General features: G+C 46.0%; 1 protein-coding gene and 1 long non-coding RNA gene across 3 annotated transcripts in view; both read left to right on the plus strand.

Moving 5' to 3' along the window:
- LOC121165111 (charged multivesicular body protein 3) overlaps positions 1 to 6,602 on the plus strand; it is a 45,770-nt gene extending 39,168 nt beyond the window's left edge. For both annotated transcript variants that reach the window (XM_040993575.1, XM_040993576.1), the window contains exons 4-6: positions 2,029 to 2,150; positions 4,935 to 5,049; positions 6,126 to 6,602. In XM_040993575.1, coding sequence (XP_040849509.1) covers positions 2,029 to 2,150; positions 4,935 to 5,049; positions 6,126 to 6,271 — 383 coding nt within the window. In that variant the 3' untranslated portion in view covers positions 6,272 to 6,602. The remainder of the gene's footprint in view (positions 1 to 2,028; positions 2,151 to 4,934; positions 5,050 to 6,125) is intronic.
- Positions 6,603 to 10,322: 3,720 nt separating this feature from the next.
- Positions 10,323 to 17,135, plus strand: LOC121165113. The gene is made up of 2 exons (XR_005885198.1): positions 10,323 to 11,983; positions 15,738 to 17,135. It is a non-coding gene; the product is annotated as an uncharacterized LOC121165113 (long non-coding RNA).
- The last annotated feature ends 1 nt before the right edge of the window (position 17,136 follows it).

Here is a 17,136-nt window from a genome sequence, read left to right on the forward strand (position 1 = left end):
AGTCCATGGCTAGTTTTGGAAAAAATGGTCAAACTGTTTTCCAGAGTGGCTGCAGAGTTCCTGTTGCTGCACCCCCCCCCCCCCCGCCAGCATTGGATCTGGCTTTTGTCTGTTCATAGCACTTTATTGTTTTACCTTGCATTCTAACTTGAGTGTCTTCTTGTTTGCTAATTTGCCATTTGTGTATCTGCTTTGTGAGCCATTTTTAAAATCAGGTTGCTTGCTTATTATTGAGTTTTAAGAATTGATCTATGTTTGATCTATCTATGTATGTTTACCAGATGTGTTTTGCAGGTACCTTCTTGCAGGTTGTGACTTCTCATTCTTTTTTAAAATTATGAAATAATTTTTATCTGCCATACTTTTTTTTTCTTATGGACTGAAGAAAAACATTTTTCTTTGTATGTGTATGTGTGCACACATGCATGCATGCTTCTGTCATTGTGCTGTGCTGAGCAGAAATGGAGATCGCACATGGGGCGTGGACTTCCAAGGTGTGGGTGCTGGCATGTGCTCCCTCTGGAAGGCAGCAGAGGAGCCCTCAAAACTGCACCACCTCCGGAAGCCCAATCTCAGTTGTTGTTTGTTTGTTTAAATATTTATTTACTTTTCTGGAAAGTCAGATGTACAGAGAGGAGGAGAGACAGAAAGGAAGATCTTCCGTCTGATGATTCACTCCTCAAGTGACCACAACAGTTGGTGCTGTGCCGATCCAAAGCCAGGAGCCAGGAACTTCTTCCAGATCTCCCACATGGGTGCAGGATCCCAAGGCTTTGGGCCATTCTTGACTGCTTTCCCAGCACCCATATGAAATCCTAGCGCATGCAGAGTGAGGATTTAGCCACCAGGTTATCACGCCAGGCCTCTCACTGTGGTTTTGATTTGCCTTTCCCTGATGTTTAGTGACAATCAGTATTTTTTCATATATGGCTGTGATAGGGATTGCATTCAATCTGTAGATTACTTTGGGTATTTGTACATTTCTTTTTTAAAGTTTTTTTTTTTTTTTTTAATTAGGCAGATTTACAGAGAAAAAGAGAAAAAACAATCTTCTGTCAGCTGGCTCACTCCCCAGGTAGCAGCAGTGGATCAGAGCTCAGCCAATCTGAAACCAGGAGTCTGTAGCTCCTCCCTGGTCTCCCATGTGGGTGCACATGCCAGAATCCCATATGGGCGCCGGTTCTAATCCCAGCAGCCCCATTTCTCATCCAGCTCCCTGCTTGTGCCCTGGGAAAGCAGTCGAGGCTGGCCCAAAGCCTTGATTAGGATTCTGCACCCACTGTTTCTCCTCCTATCTGTATATCTGATGTTTCAATACAAATAAATAAATCTTTAAAAAAAAGTTGTGAATGCAGGGTTGACTCCTGGCTTCCTTGGCCCCCCAGGGCTGGAGCAGGCATGTTGTAAAACAATTCCCAGGAGTCTCCATCTCATGAGATTCCTAAATAGATTAGGACAGTGTCTGGACCTTTATTTGGACCTGTTAAAGATCTTTCCTCTGCTACTGCTGTAACTTCTTATCAAGCAGATATTCTTTTGTATATGACCTCAAACTACAGGTTTTTCTCTATGAGGAGCTGTAGCCCCCTGATGTATCTGCACATACTGGTTGTCTTACCCTGGTTCTTCTCGCTTTCCAGGGGGACTAGTGACACAGATTCTTACAGAGTAGACCCTGTGCCCCTGCGCTGGTGTTTGGGCAGCTGCATGGGTAGCCTGTGGCTACCTCTTTGCCAGTGTGATCCATACAAGGTTCCTCCTATTTGTGATTTGTCCTCGGTTATTATGGTCATTGTGACCTGGTGTCATTCCCTAAAGGTCAGCTCAGGCCTCTAGCTCCCTCTCCAGGTCGGCCGGTCGTGCATGCTTGGAGAATTGGCACCTGTAGGAGCCCAGGTAGCCTGCAGTTTGGAAGGATCACTCTTGATCATGTGACTCCTTAGGGCACATGTGTGACTGCATGTTCGGCCGTCTGCTGGGTTCCCGCCTGCCGCTCGGGCCTGCCTGACTGCAGCCTTTCCCTTTCAGCGGTCCTGCGCGTGGCTGGCTCCCTGCAGAAGAGCACAGAGGTGATGAGGGCCATGCAGAGCCTCGTCAAGATCCCGGAAATCCAGGCCACCATGAGGGAGCTGTCCAAAGAGATGATGAAGGTGACCTGAGCAGGCCTTACTTCCTCTTCCAGAGCACTCAGGAGTCCCTGCCAATCAGCAAGTGGCAAGGGCTAGGGATGGGCCAGGGGGCAGTAGGCGGACTGCAGCTGCCGGAAATGACCTTGAAGACAGACCAGCAGCTGTTAAGGCGGGTTGGAATTCTGTCACCTGAGTGCGGCAGAGAATGTTTCTTAAAGGAAACACTTGTGTGTTAGACCTCTGAGGGAGGACCAGGGAGCAGCTATTTAAACAGAGCTTGCAGGCTCCAGCAGGAGCTCAAAAGGAACCCTGGTCCTGCCACCTGCTGCTGGGGATTGGTGTGCTTTTGCTGGAAAAGGCTGGATGAGAAACGTGTTTTCTGCTCCACACATCTGCTTTCTGAAGCCACTCATGTAGTATAAAAGCAGCCATAGATGACAGGTAAATTGTTATTTACAAAAACAGTAGCACACCAGATAAGGTGTGAACTGGACTGTGATTCACTGACCTGTGTTTTAGACTGAAAAGAGGCGAGGTTGGGAACCAGACAGAAAGCACACAAGCTAGGGTCAGGGCTGGTGGGACCTGCCTGTTCTGGTGGCCTTTGGACAGGGACTGGGTGAGCAAGACCTCGGTGCTGAGCACTCCCAGCCAATGGTGCATTGTACCTGCTCTCCTAGCTGGCTCCCACCCTCCCCGGGAAGCTGGATGTTTGTATCCCCTGCTTATACAGAAGGAAGAGACCTCAGTCCACCAGCTAAGCTTGCCTAGAGCGGCTTCAGCTCTCAGTGCAGCGCTGCAGTTGGAGCACTGGTGCCTGACCTTGTCACCTCGTCTTCTAGAGGAAGCAGTGATGGGAGGTCCCTGTACCGATGCTCTCTGTGTTTCTAACCTGTGTCCTGGCTGCCATGAGTACACCTCAGATTCTTGCGTAGGATTCATGTGTAGAAAGTGTTTCCCTTCTCCTTGGGGAATTTCATCTGTGCACCTGTATTGTATACAGGGTTATGGAGCATGGGCCAGAGCGGCTGGAAGAAAATTCGTGAAAAAGCAACTTTAGTAAATAGAACTAGAGCTGCCCTGGCCATTGCACATATTTGAGGCGTGAACCTGGTAGGTGGGGAAAGAGGGGCAGTCTCAAATGAAAATAAGGATTGAAAAAAAAAAAAAGCCAAAAGCCCAGGACCCAGGTATTTGGAATGAAATTGGAGGCAGGAGGCAGGAGGTAAGGAGAATGTGTCCCTTAAAATGGTGTTCGGATGTCTTGCTCCCAGGGTGCTGCTGAGTATTTACACAGAGCTAGTCAGCAATGGGCATGCTCATTACAACTCGCCCAGTAACCGAAATCCAAAGGAAGTGCTTTGTAGAATCGGAGTCCCTTTCACAGTGATGTCCAAGTACGGGGCCATAGAGACTCAGGGGCAGGCTTGCCCACAGTGGCTTGGGCTAGCTGAGTGCAGCCCCTGTGGGAGTCCAGATCCGCACACTTCCCTCCTGTCTTATGTGTCACAGGGCAGGAATCTGACGATGAGGGGTTACTGAGTGAGTGGGTGACAGCTTTTGCCCCTACTGTGTGTGTTGCAGTGAGGCTTCTGGGTGGTTCTTTTAACCAACTAGCAAGTGTTTACTGAGTCATCATTAGCATAGCCCAGCACTAAGGTAACTTCCATTTTGCCAGGCCGCGGGCACCACCCAGGTGACCATGAATGTGAACTTGTTTGTGTGTTCATTTTGCTTGGGAGGAAAGAAGCTGAGAATGGGCAGGATAGGGAAGCAGCTAGAGCCTGCCATGAAATTTCACCTGGTGGTCTGAAAGCGGGGTTGAGGGGTGCTTTAGATTTGATTTTGTTGGCCTGGTCAGTGAGAGTTGGATCTGGACTGGGTAAAAAGGAGCCAGGCCCAAGCTGCTCCTTCTGGAAGCTCCTTGACTTGATTGATTAGAACCTCAAGGCTCTCATGAGCAAGGAACTCGTTTGACTTTTCTGGCAGCTTCTCAAAAGCCTGAACTTGTGTTTTCCTCTGCCCACCCCAGAACCAGCTAGCCCCTTTTGCACATGGTCTGCCCGGCCTTCTGGGCAGCCCCTGACTTGACATGAAAGATGCTGCTCTGAGTCTTTGCTTTGGAAGCGCAGAATGCTCGGTACTCTTACCTGAGAGCTGAGGAGCCTGCTAGGTGGGAAGACCTCAGAGTCTTGCTGTGGGGCCAGGCGGGGGGGGGGGGGCCTGGCTCACTGCTGCAGGCCCCCAGGGACAGGGATTTTGGTGAAGGGTCTCCACTTTGCTGTGCCTTTGTTCTCTCAGGAGTGGGCGAGTTGATGAGTCTTTGCAGGCCCAGCAGCAGATAACCCTGGGCCAGCAGTGGCAACCCAGGCATCCCTGGGGATTCTGAGGCTTTTCCTGATTCCCAGCCTGTTGTCTTTGTTAGCACAGTGGTGTCAGCCATGGCACCAACCAGTTTTCACACATTTCAACCCCTGCAGTCCCGGATCCTGTTTGCAGTGTTAGGGCAGGGGCCTTCCATACCTGCTCAAGGGCATGCATGTGCCTGTCAGCAAGTTTTTCTCCAAGTGCTACCCTCGTGGTCCGGGCTGCTTTGGGAAGCTCTGCAGAGAGCTGTTTCCCTGTGGGCCTTGGCTGGGCAAAGAATATGGCGTCCTGGCTTTGCTTTGGCCAGTTGTCCCCTGGTCAGTGCCTGGAAGAGTGGGCTGGACTTGGGAAGACCAGGGGTTGATCTAGATTGGGGTCCTGGGCTCTCTGAGAGAGACAGCTGTCGCAGCTGAACGAAGTGACATGTTGTGTGTGCAGGCTGGGATCATAGAGGAAATGTTGGAGGACACCTTTGAGAGCATGGACGACCAGGAAGAAATGGAGGAGGCAGCAGAAATGGAAATCGACAGAATTCTGTTTGAAATCACAGCAGGTATAACCATTGATTTCATCCCTTTTTGCCCCTCTTTCTATATTGCTATGTTCACTACAAGTCTTTCTTTAGGCTCCTGTCTTCTATATTTGAACATTAGAGTATACAAATTATTTTTTGAAAAAGTAAGTATATTTGTGATCATAGTTAAAAGAAAACACAAAGATAGAGTTTTTAAATTTCTGGAGCTTTCGTAATTGCACAGGGACAATTTCTCTCATTACTGATGTTGTGAAATTTTAGTTGGAACAGGTTTTCTTGAAAGCAGTTTGGCAGTTGGCTAACAAAAGCTCCTGTCCTAGCAGGTTAATTTCTGGGAGCTGACGCTAATGAAATAATGAGATATGCTGAAGGAATTAGCGCTAGGGTATCTGGAGAATCATCATTTAGAATACTGAAAAGTTTGAAACAAGCTCAATGCCCAGTAATTGAATACTGGTTAACTCCGTTGTATTATGTCCATTTTAGTGGAATATTATATTGTGATAAATGGATATAAGAACATATTCCTCGGACATAGGAAGATGTTCATAATTATGTGAAAACAGCCTGGTTACTAAACTCATTTGTGTAGAAAATGTCTGTAAGAAAGTGAAAGGATGAATAAAGTTGTCTCTTATGATCAATAAGTTTTATAAACTTGTGCATTTTCTGAACTTTAATAAGAAAACAAGATTTATTTTTTCTTTGTCCACTTAAGGTGTTAGGAGTGATTAAGAACACATTTTCTGAAGATTTAAATACAGTTTATTTAGATTTATTTACTTAGATTATTATTTTAGAATTAACAAACCAACAATAATTAAATTATTTATTTAGACAGATCCAAAGTTAGTTTTGTAAGGCCCATGAGCTTACCTTAGGGGCTGAGAAGCAAGATTCTGAAAGATCCATAGTTGGTGTGACTTTGGTGTCACTAGAAGGATGCTGTTAGCATGTTTGTCGCAGTGAACAAACCCCACTGTAGCAGTCGGCCTGCTACCCCATGTCTGCCCTCAGATCCTGTTGGGGTGGCCCAGTTAGCAGAGATTGGGGTACTCCTCCTGAAGACAGCCTGTCTGCTCTCTCTCTCTCAGGGGCCCTGGGTAAAGCACCCAGTAAGGTGACCGACGCCCTTCCGGAGCCAGAGCCACCAGGAGCAATGGCTGCATCTGAAGACGAGGAGGAAGAGGAAGAGGCCCTGGAGGCCATGCAGTCACGCCTGGCCACACTCCGCAGCTAGGCCCACTGCTGCTTGCACACACACTCCTCAAGAGCCGCCATTTCCTGTTTTCTTGCACTACACCTTTGTGGAGGCGCCGCACCCAGGAGAAGGTTCTCTGCTCATCTCTTTATGCTCTCTGCAGAGGTTTTGGGGATTCCCAAGGGATTGTTGTTCTCCAGGTGGTGTCATTAAACGCATCTTTCTCAGGCGCTGGAACAGCGGAAGGATCCTTTCAGGGGGAGGGCCACGTAGTCAGTTCCCTCTGAGGGGATCGGTGGAGGGCTGAGAACTCTCCATTTTTTGTCTGTAAAACACTATATCCATGGACTTTAATAAAGTTCTGCTTTAACGTTTGGTTGCATTGTAGCAGGCTGTTTCCTCCATGGACCTGGAAATGAGAGGAAGTGCTCTGACCAGGCCCATGGGCCATACATGCCCAATGGGAGTAGCTTCTGCCCACTGGGAGCTGCCGCTCTTCTGTCACATGGTGAACCAGGAGAGACTTGGCAGTTTTGTCCCATGTGCTGGCACTCAGCTGGCTGTGTTATGTCCTGGGTGTAGGTGGCTGTATTTACAGCTTGCCTCACTTCCTCCCCATGGCAGTTTGCTCCCAGAACAGGAAGTTGTGGATTTGCATTAGGGCTCCTCCACTCGCACGTGGCCTGACCCAGCTTGGAGCTGCTTGTCTTGGGCCTGAGCCATGGCCGCTGCCTGTCAGTGCTGGGGTGAGTGTGGTCATGCGTCAGAAGCAGTTCTCTCACACCTGGGATGTTCTTAAGATATCTTCTAAATCATTCAGTAGGAACATTTAGTGTGTGTGTGGCAATTTATGAAGCTGTTTGGAATATGTGATTTTTCAGTCTTTATCAGTAAAGAGAATGGCTCCACTTGCTAATGTAAATATCCCACCCCACAGGAAGCATAGATTCTGGGTTCAGATCACATCTCTCTGTCCAGGCTTTGTGTGTGCACTAAGCAGCCGGGCAGCAACATGCCCAGCAAGATATGCCCAGCTGTCTCCTTCGGAAGCTTTGCAGTGAGATCCTGAAATAGCACGCTCCTTCCACTCTGGCACAGAATAGTAGTGTTCAAACCAGAGGAGTCTCCTGTTGGCTCTTGCCTTCAGCTGCAGGATTTAGTTGCTTTTCTTTAGCACCTGTAAGTGAAGGGTCACAGCGGAACTGAGCCAAACACCCCAAGTTCCCAGATCCGCCCCTGCCTCTCACGCACTGTCCACCTTCCTTGGTGTCCCTACTCCAGTGCTACACGTTACCATGGGGCCCGCCGTGCGTTTCCATTAGGTGTTTGTTCTATGGGTTTGCGCGCTCACACACACACACATTTATGTGTATGCCACATATATGCCATCGTAGTGTCGTACAGAATAGTGTCATAGCCCTAAGGATGCTGTGCTCCACCTGCTAACACTCACTCCCACTAAACTGGCCTTTCTCACTGTCTCCATTGTTTTGCCTTTTCTAGAATGTGCTATAGTTGGAGTCATATAGTTTGTAGCCTTTTCAGACAGGTTTTTTTTTCCCCCTCATGTCTTGTTACACATTTAAGTTTCCTCCAGGATTTCTCATGGCTTGATACAACTCACTTCCTTCTGGGACAGGATATTATTCCATTGTCTAGATGTACCATAATTTTATCCATGCACCTGTGTACATCTTGGGTTGCTCCCAAGTTTTGCTAATTATGAATAAAGCTGCTATAAGTATGTGTGCATTCTTATTCTTCATTGGGGTGAATACCAAGGAATGCAATTGCAGGGTCCTGTGGTAAGTGTGCGTCCCATTTTAGAGAAGACTGCCACACACTCTTCCAGTACGGCCGTACCATTGGTACTCCCACCAAAGTGAAGGAGGGTTCCTCTTGCTCCTCGCTCACACCAGCATTTGTTGCTGTAATGGTCTGGATTTTGGCCATTCTGAGAAGCTTGTAGTGGCACCTCATTGTTCTTTTAATCTGCAGCTACCTAATGACATAGTGTTTAACATCTACTCTTTTTTTTTCCTTTATTTTAAAAAGATTTATTTATTTTATTGGAAAGGCAAATGTAAAGAGAGGAGAGACAAAGGAAGATCTTCCATCTGATGATTTACTCCCCAAGTGACTGCAACGGCTGGTGCTGCGTGGATCCGAGGCCAGGAGCCAGGAATTTCTTTCTGGGTCTCCCACGTGGGTGGAGGGTCTCAAGGCTTTAGGCTGTCCTTGACTGCTTTCCCAGGCCACAGGCAGGGAGCTGGATGGGAAGTGGAGCTACCGGGATTAGAACTGGCGCCCATATGGGATCCCAGCATGTACAAGGCGAGAACTTTAACCATTATGCTATCACGCCGGGCCCGCATCTACTCTTTATATAATTGTTGCTAAGGATCTGTCCAGGTCTTTTGTCCATTTTTTAAATTGGATTGTTTTCCAGATTATTGAATTTTAAGTGTTATTTGTATATTTAAGGTAAATGTCCTTTATCAGAAAAGTATTTTCAAAATATGCCAGCTTTGGGGTTGTCTTGTCATTCTCCTTACACAGTATCTCACAGACAGAAGCTTTATTTTTTACTAAATCCAGCTGATTGATTATTCCTTTGATAATTGTGCCTTTGATGTTTTTAAGTCATCACCAAATCCAAGGTCCAGGTTTTTTTCTGTCAGCTTGGAAGAGTTAAAGTGTTATATTTTGCTTGTAGTTCTGATGTGTTTATGATTAGTTTTTTGGGCATGTGGTGTAATTTGGCTTCCATACTTAAACAGGATTTTGGATTAATGCAACCAGGATTGGGGGAATGCAGTCTAGTTATGGCTAGGAGGCTGGGCCTAGCAGGAGGCTCATGGGCACTGGGTATGTGGCTCTGAAAATGCTGTGAACTTCTGAAAGTGGCACAGTTTCTCCACCCCGACTCAGTGTGATCCTTGCTGCATATACATCCTACCCTGGCCATCCACCATCCTCAGTCCGGTGTTGGTCTAGTCTTGTTCTCAAACCTTTAGAAACTGCCCAAGTTAATATCTTTCCATGATAAAGTTGGGTTGTTTCAGGTATTTATAGTGATGGAAAGCTGACAAATAGGAAGGGTGTTACAACCTGGTCCAGTTCAGCACCACTGGTGAAAAAGAATGTCATTTTCCCCATTATGTTGTCTTCTCTGACTTGGGAAGGGTTGGTTTGGTGTATTTGTGGGAGTCTTGCTGGACTTCTTGTTGTGTTCCTTTTATCGATTTTCTGTTCTTCCACCAGTGCCACCGTGTGTTTGGATTGCTGCAGCTGTGTGGTAAGTCTTGGTTGAGTAGCAACCCTCCTGTGACTTTATTCCCTTTCAGGGTTGTGCTGAACATCCTGTCTTTTTGGCCTCTCTGCATTTAAGCTTCAAACTCAGTTGTTGAGATGCCTGGAGTCCAGTTGCACAGAACTGACATACCTGCAGTATTGACTGTTACTGTTTCGTGGTTGCAGTTAATCCAGTCCTGCTAATTTTTTTCATTGGCTATTGAGATTGTAGAATGAGTGGTTTTTTTCCTTATATGACAATCAGACTTTGTTCACTGAGCAGCTGGACAGCCCGTCAATAACGACAGCCTTGCTCCACATTCAAATCAGATGGCCTGAACAGAGTTGACTGGTTTTGAATCTTTGGAGAAGTCATGCTTATTTCCCGTTTTCAAGCTGAGTAAAGCATTTTGAGCTTATTGCCAGGTGTTTATTTAACTCTCAGAGACTATCAGACACCATTTGAAACAAAGTGGGCCAGATACTGTCTTAGCCATAGAAGATTGCTCAGCCTGTCAACTTTGTCTCTGCCTCAGGTGGTCTGACCCATTTCATCCCAGTATCATCTCACCTGACCCTGCCAGAGCCACTCAGTCAGTCCCTAAGGCACACACAACTGTTGTTCTGTTAGCAACCCGGTTGGTTTTCAAGTGCAGTTTATTCTTGAGAAACCACTTTCTGGCTTGCTATGGTCATCCAGCAGCTCACTCTGGGCCGGTTGTTGCCAGGCCTTCCCTGCCCCAGCCACTGTTCCTGGTGAGCGCAGTTAATAGCCTACATGCCCTTGGGGACTCTGTGTTCTTGTTTCAAGGTCCAGAAAGGGAGTTTTCAAACATGGTTGATCACTGCCCTTGCCCCTCCTCAACCCTGTAAACAGCAGTTAATAGAACAACTGTGGGAAAAGAACAGCAGCTTACCATCGGAGGCTCTGAGGCTGCTTCTCGGGCTGTCCTGGTGGCTGGTCTTGTCAGTAGCTAACCTCTGAGGCCTGTAAAATGGGATCTCACAATGAAATAAACTTAGAAATTTTGGTGAAAATCAAACAGGTTTCTTATTAGCGTCTTACAACCATTCATATCCTCTTTCTCTGTTTGACCAACAAGTTTGGTGGTAACAGTATAAACAATTCCCAGCCCCAAATCATTTCAGAAATGCAAGTCTAATAGGCCCTAGTAGGGAAATGCCTTAATTCAGGCTAAGGAATTTCTATACATTATTGCTGTCTCAGAAATGCGGGGTATGAGCAAAATGGTAAAATCCCCATCCCTGCAGAGAAAGATGAAAACCAAAAAGTGCTAGAACCCACGTTGTCAGAACTTTGGAAAGACGGGTGCACAGCAGTCCAGCAAATGATGACTAGAAAAAGGAACCGAAATACTAAGAGAGCTTGGTGGCATTTTTACCTACCTTACCTGCACACAGCAGCTCGGCAGCTTGTAGCCAGCAGCCCATTGAAAAGGCCATGTTTGCCTGTCGTGATCTGTATTGGGGACCAACACAGTGTTCATCTCTGGATTACCTAACCTGGAACTTCTGTGGGAGAAAAGCAACACATAGTACTATAGCAAAACATGACTGCTGAATCCTGAAGACAGGCTGCCTAAAACCTGGAGTGGTGAAATCAGGAAGGCTGTGTGAACACAATGAGAATTTTCAGAAGTATAAATGAGCCACATAAAAAAGCTGGAACTGGGCTCAGAGGCGTGGCCTAGTGGCTCAAGTCCTTGCCTTGAACGCTCCGGGATCCCATATGGGCACCGGTTCTAATCTCAGCAGCTCCATTTCCCATCCAGCTCCCATCTGTTGAAATAATGCATTTTTTCTCCCTGATTCCGCTGACTTGTCTTAATTTGATCTTCAAATGTTAAACCCGTCTTTCTGATTCCCAGGATAACCCCTATATGATCATGTTGTATTTGTGTGTCTCTTTGGGGCTATGTGTATCTTTGTAGATACTGATATGAGAGAATGTGCAACTCTTGCTGAGGATTTTTGAATCGTTGTCAAACTGAAATGCTGAATTTAGTTTGTTGTTTCTCCAGAGGCTCATATGTTAGGGGTTTGGTCCTTGAAACTTTTGTATTACTGGTGAATGAATTAAGGATGGTCTTTGTGTAAAGAGTGCTTGAAGGTGAGACCTTGTTTCAAGGCACCAAGCATTTGGGCCGTCATCTGCTGGTTTCCTAGGTGCATTGCAGGAACCTGGACTGGAAGTGGACCCGGACCAGTGCCCGTATGGGCTGCCAGTATTGTAGGCGGCAGCCCCAAGAGGTGAGATGTAATGGTAGGGGTTTGGGTCACTGGGGATCCTGGACAGTGACCTGTCTCATGACTGCTCTCTTCTCTCATACATTCCTGCCGTGATGCCATCTGCAATGTTCTGATGTCACCAGAAGTCCTTCACCTGACACTGAATCAGTAGAGCTTCTCAACCCTGGATGTTCAGCCTTCAAAACTGTGAGCAATGTAGTTTTTTAAAAAGTTTTGTTTGATGGGCCAGGTGCAGTGCCCTAGTGGTTAAAGTCTTCACCTTACATGCCCCAGGATCCCATATGGGCACTGTTTTTTTTTTTTAAGATTTATTAATTTTATTGGAAAGGCAGATATACAGAGAGGAGGAGAGACAGAGAGGAAGATCTTCCTTCCAATGGTTCACTCCCCAAATGACCACAACAGCTGGTACTGAGTCAATCCGAAGCCAGGAACCAGCTCTTCCAGGTATCTCACGCGGATGCAGTGTCTCAAAGCTTTGGCAATCCTCGACTGCTTTCCCAGGCCACAAGCAGGGAGCTGGATGGGAAGCAGAGCTGCCAGGATTAGAACCGGTGCCTATATGGGATCTCAGCATGTTTAAGGCGAGGACCTTAACCATTATGCTATTGCGCCGGGCGCAGGGCACTGGTTTGTATCCCAGCTGCTCCACTTGCCTTACAGCTCCCTGCTTGTGGCGTGGGAAAGCACTAAAGGATAGCCCAAAACCTTGGGATCCTGAACCCAGATGGGAGACCTGGAGGAAGATCCTGGCTTAGATTGGCTCAGGTCTAGCCACTGTGGCCACTTGGGGAGTGAACCCACAGATAGAAGATCTTTCTGTCCCTCCTCTCTGTAAATCTGACTTTTAAAAACAAAAGTATTTTCAAAAATATGTTTTTACTTAAAAGGCAGAGTTACAGAGAGGACAGAGATCTGTCGTCTACTGGTTCACGCTCAAGTGGCCACAGTGACTGGAGCTGGGCCAATCTGGAGCTTCCTTCAGGTCTGTTACAAGAGGCCCAAGACTGCTGCCTCCCCATGCAATAAACAGGGAACTGGATCAGAAGTGGAACAGCCAGGACTAGACCTGATGCCCATATGGGATGCCAGTGCTGCAAACTGAGGCTTAACTTGCTCTGCCTTGGTGCTGGCCTCTGCAAATTTTCCGTTTTTCTTTTCTTTTTTTCTTTTAAGATTTATTTTTATAGCAAAGGCAGATCACACAGAGAGGAGAGACAGAATGAAGGTGTTGCATTAGCTGGTTCACTGCCCAATGGCCATAATGGCAAGAGTTGAGCTGATCAGAAAACCAGAAGCTAGGAACTTTTTCTATGGGTACAGGATCCCAAGGGCTTGGACTATCCCCCACTGTTTCCCAAGCCATAAGCAGAGAGATGGATGGGAAGTGGAGCATCCCTATGGGATCCTGGCACTTGCCAGGTGAGGATTTAGTCATTGAGTCATTGTGCTGGGCCCTCAAAAACATTTTCTTAAGAATCCAGAGTCAAATATTCTGTTACAGCAACAGAAAATGGTCTCATAGCACCAGTATGAAACAAAGCAATAGAGCTGTTGGTAACTCGATATCTGAAAATGTGGAAAGGTTTAGCTGGGTAATGGGAAAAGGTCGGGAGAGCTTGGAAAAGGCGGCAGAAAACCTGGGTATTGCCGTCAGCAGCATGGTGAGTGAATGTGGTAAGGAGCACTTCAGGAGACTAAAACTGGAAATTGGAGCAAAAGCCCTCCTTCTGGCCGAGCAACAAATAGCCTGGTCACTGGAGCTGGACTTTGTACATTACTCAGCCTCAAGTATCTTGTGAGAATAGCAGGAAGGCCAAGTGGCCTTGGCATGGGGGTGGAGACTATAATACTGGTTGCTGTTCTATAATACTGGTAAAAGCACCTGTCAGTGAAAACACTGGGCCAAGGACATTTTAACTACAGAGCTGCAACTATGAAGATGGGTTTCTGGCTTGTTTCTGAAGCTTGTGAGAGTTTATCTCCATATTCTTCAAGTCACTGAATTTTTCACAGTGTCTCATTCTTTGAATGTCCATAGAATCTGGGGTTAATTTTTTCCCATCAACCTCATGAAAGACTTAACTGTAGTCTTTGGAAAACTCTGTATATCCTTGTTTCCTGTATCACTGATTTTTGCTTTGTATCTTTTTGTGTTTTATATCATGTATCTTTTCCTCCTTTTTTGTTGAGTGAGCGCAACAGCCAGTGGCTGTGCCAATCCAAGCCCAGGATCCAGGAGCTCTTCCGGGTCTCCCACACTAGTGCAGGGTCCCAAGGCTTTGGGCTATCCTGAACTGCTTTTCCAGGCCACAAGCAGGGAGCTGGATGGGAAGCGGGGTTGCTGGGATTAGAACCGATGCCCATACGGGATCTCATGCAAGCAAGGACTTTAACCACTACGCTATCGTGCCGGGCCCGCCTTATCCGTTTTAAAAAAGTGTTAGTCTCCAGCAGGGACCAGGTATTTCCCCTTTGTTGAACCTTGTACTATTCTGGAGTGCTATTAGTGCACACCTATATAGGATTTTTTAAAAAGATTTATATTTATTGGAAAGGCAGATACACAAACAGGAGAGACAGAGAGGAAGATCTTCCATCTGCTGGTTCACTCCCCAAGTGACCGCAATGGAGCTGATCTGAAGCCAGGAGCCTCTTCTGGGTCTCTCACACAGGTGCAGGATCCCAAGACTTTGGGCCATCCACTACTGCTTTTCCAGGCCACAGGCAGGGAACTGGATGGGGAAGCGGGGCAGCTAGGACATGAACTGGTGCCCACTGGCACGTGTAAGGGACTTTAGCCACTATGCTAATCTTCTTGCTGAATTGGTTCTTATTTATCAGGGAGTTTTTTCTTTCCAGTTATTGTCTTAATCTACTTTTGATATTAATATAACCATACTTTGCTTTCATATAATTAGTTTGCATATTTTTTTTCTTCACTTTCACTTTTAACCTAGTCAAGCTTCTAATCTGGTCAGTTGGTTTGTAATTTATTACTGGAATATTTACAAAAAACACATTTGTGTTTGTACCATCCACCTTTTCCTCCCCGCAAAAAAAAAAAAGCAGAAGAATCACAGTGGTCTCCTGCTTTGCTCCTGCCCATCCAGCGAAGGCCACAGGCTGGGAGTTGAGTGCAGGTCTCCCTGGGGGTGCCCTACCTACTTGAGCCTCAGTTGCCTCTGGGAGTCAGTATTAACAGGAAGCTGAAGTCGGGAGTTGGATATGGCACGTGGTGCCTTAACAGCCAGCTCAGAACCTGTCCCACTGACTTTTTATTTCATCACCTTTTTCTTTCAAAGTATCATATTCTCATTCAACTCCAAAGGTTTTTTTCCTACTTAGGAGGTATTTTATTGTAATATATACATACATAAAATTTATGACTTAGCTTTTTAAAGGGTATAGCTTAATGGTGTTTGGCACAGTTACAATGCTGTAGAGCTGTCCATTTGCAGAACTTGTTCATTTACCCAGTAGACTATGTTAAATGGTAACTCCCCCTCCTCCTCCCCAGTCTGTAACTGTCAGTTACTCTTCATCTCTGCATGTAAGTGAACCACTGTCTTTTGTGTCCAGCCTATTTCACTTAGCTTATTTTTAAGGCTGGGCCACATTGTAGCAGAGCTTATCTACATTTCTAAAAGCACTTACTTTTATACCGCTTTTGTTTCATCAGAGGTTAGAATTTTCCCTGTGTAGTATTTTTTCCAGCATGATAGAATTTTATTTCCTAAGGAGATTCTTAAAGTTCTTTCAGCAAGGGTCTGTCTTGAAATGTAACAGCATGGAAAATAATTTTGCAGGTCCCAGACCTGTTAGCAGGTGTGTTGCTAGCCCAGAGCCCAGCACCTACTCCTGACCTCTACTGCTGGCGTTGGTGAGTGAGTCAGCAGCCTCGTCGAGTCTTTGAAAACCATGTTTTCCTCCCTTTTAGCTGCTGCTAAGTACCTACAGCCTCCACGGAATGGGGTTAGACTCCACGATACCCGTTGTTGAAGATACTAAAAACTGCATTTCATATACCTAGCGTCCCGTGGATGCTCCAGCTTGGCAACGCCACACGGAGCAGAGAACCGACCTTCTCATCTCGCAACCATCACACTGCTGGCGTGGAGTCTTGGTGCATCCATGTTGCTAGCCACATTCAGAAGGTTAAGCACTTTCTTACTAAATTTGCATAGCTGCTGTGCCTCCAGAAAGCCAAAAATCCCAGATCTAGTCACCTGCTTGGTCATCTTACAGGATGACGGTGTATTTCACAGAGTGGAGCTCTGCACTTAGCCTTGTTAGCGGCACTTCAATCAGTCTGATGCCTAAGCAGTGTGAATATCATTTCTCCCAACCCCAATTCCTATAGCTCTAGCACCACTTAAACCTAATTTTTCTGTTTTCTTCATAAATTCATGTCTTCTCATGTTGTATTTTTTTTCTAGCCAACCAAACTTTCGTCCCATCTGTGGGAGATTTCTAATTTTAGCCTATGATTCATATCAGGGTATTTTAAAAAGTTCATGGGAAGTAGAATTAAAGTCTATTTGGGTGTGAAAAATATCCAGTTCCCATGAGCTTTCTGAAGATCCCTTGTACGCATGGATTTAAATTCTTTTGCACCAAACTTTTAATTCCATTTCCCACAAGATTTTTTGAAATAATTTTACGTTTGTTTCCACAATCATTTCTTTAAACATAATTCAGAGTAAGTATTCATTACAGTATCTTCAAACTCTATAAAGCAATTTGAAAGTTCTAGACTAATCCTTACAAGGACCTGGGGAATCCTTGGCAGCCCAGCTGCTGCTTCACTCCGAGGGGCCCTCACAGCGGGGCTGGCTCACACTGAAGCCAGGAGGCTGCAACCCTTTTGGGTCCCCGACTTGGGTGGCATGGATAAAATACCAGGCTCCTAGATTTACTTATTTATATCCTGATTTCAACGTTTCCAGCTTCTCCTGGCCTCCGACAGTCCGTGCAGCACCCAGGCCGGGCACTTGGTGGATGTTCTTCACTGACACTGCAGGTAGTATAATTCTAACATTTCTGACATGTTTCCTTTGTATATACACTCAGTATATTATAAAAGGCTGACAAGGTTTTTGTGACTTACTGAACCTGGTGCCTATTTGGCTTTCTGGTATATCTGTATAAGTAATGAATGATAGTGTTTCTTTGTATAAGTTTGACAAGAGTTTCCACCTAGCTGGGTGAATATTTTCATGTTGACATTTATCTAAGAGACACTAAACCCCCTAATTAATGTCTTTGCTTTTAAAATATTTCCGTACATCTGATTTGACAAGAGGTGTCCTGAATACACAAACCAGAGGATAACACCA

The sequence above is a fragment of the Ochotona curzoniae genome, unplaced genomic scaffold (assembly GCF_017591425.1).
Source record: "Ochotona curzoniae isolate NIBS_2020 unplaced genomic scaffold, NIBS_Ocur_1.0 contig_883, whole genome shotgun sequence".
Classification (NCBI taxonomy): Eukaryota; Metazoa; Chordata; class Mammalia; order Lagomorpha; family Ochotonidae; genus Ochotona; species Ochotona curzoniae.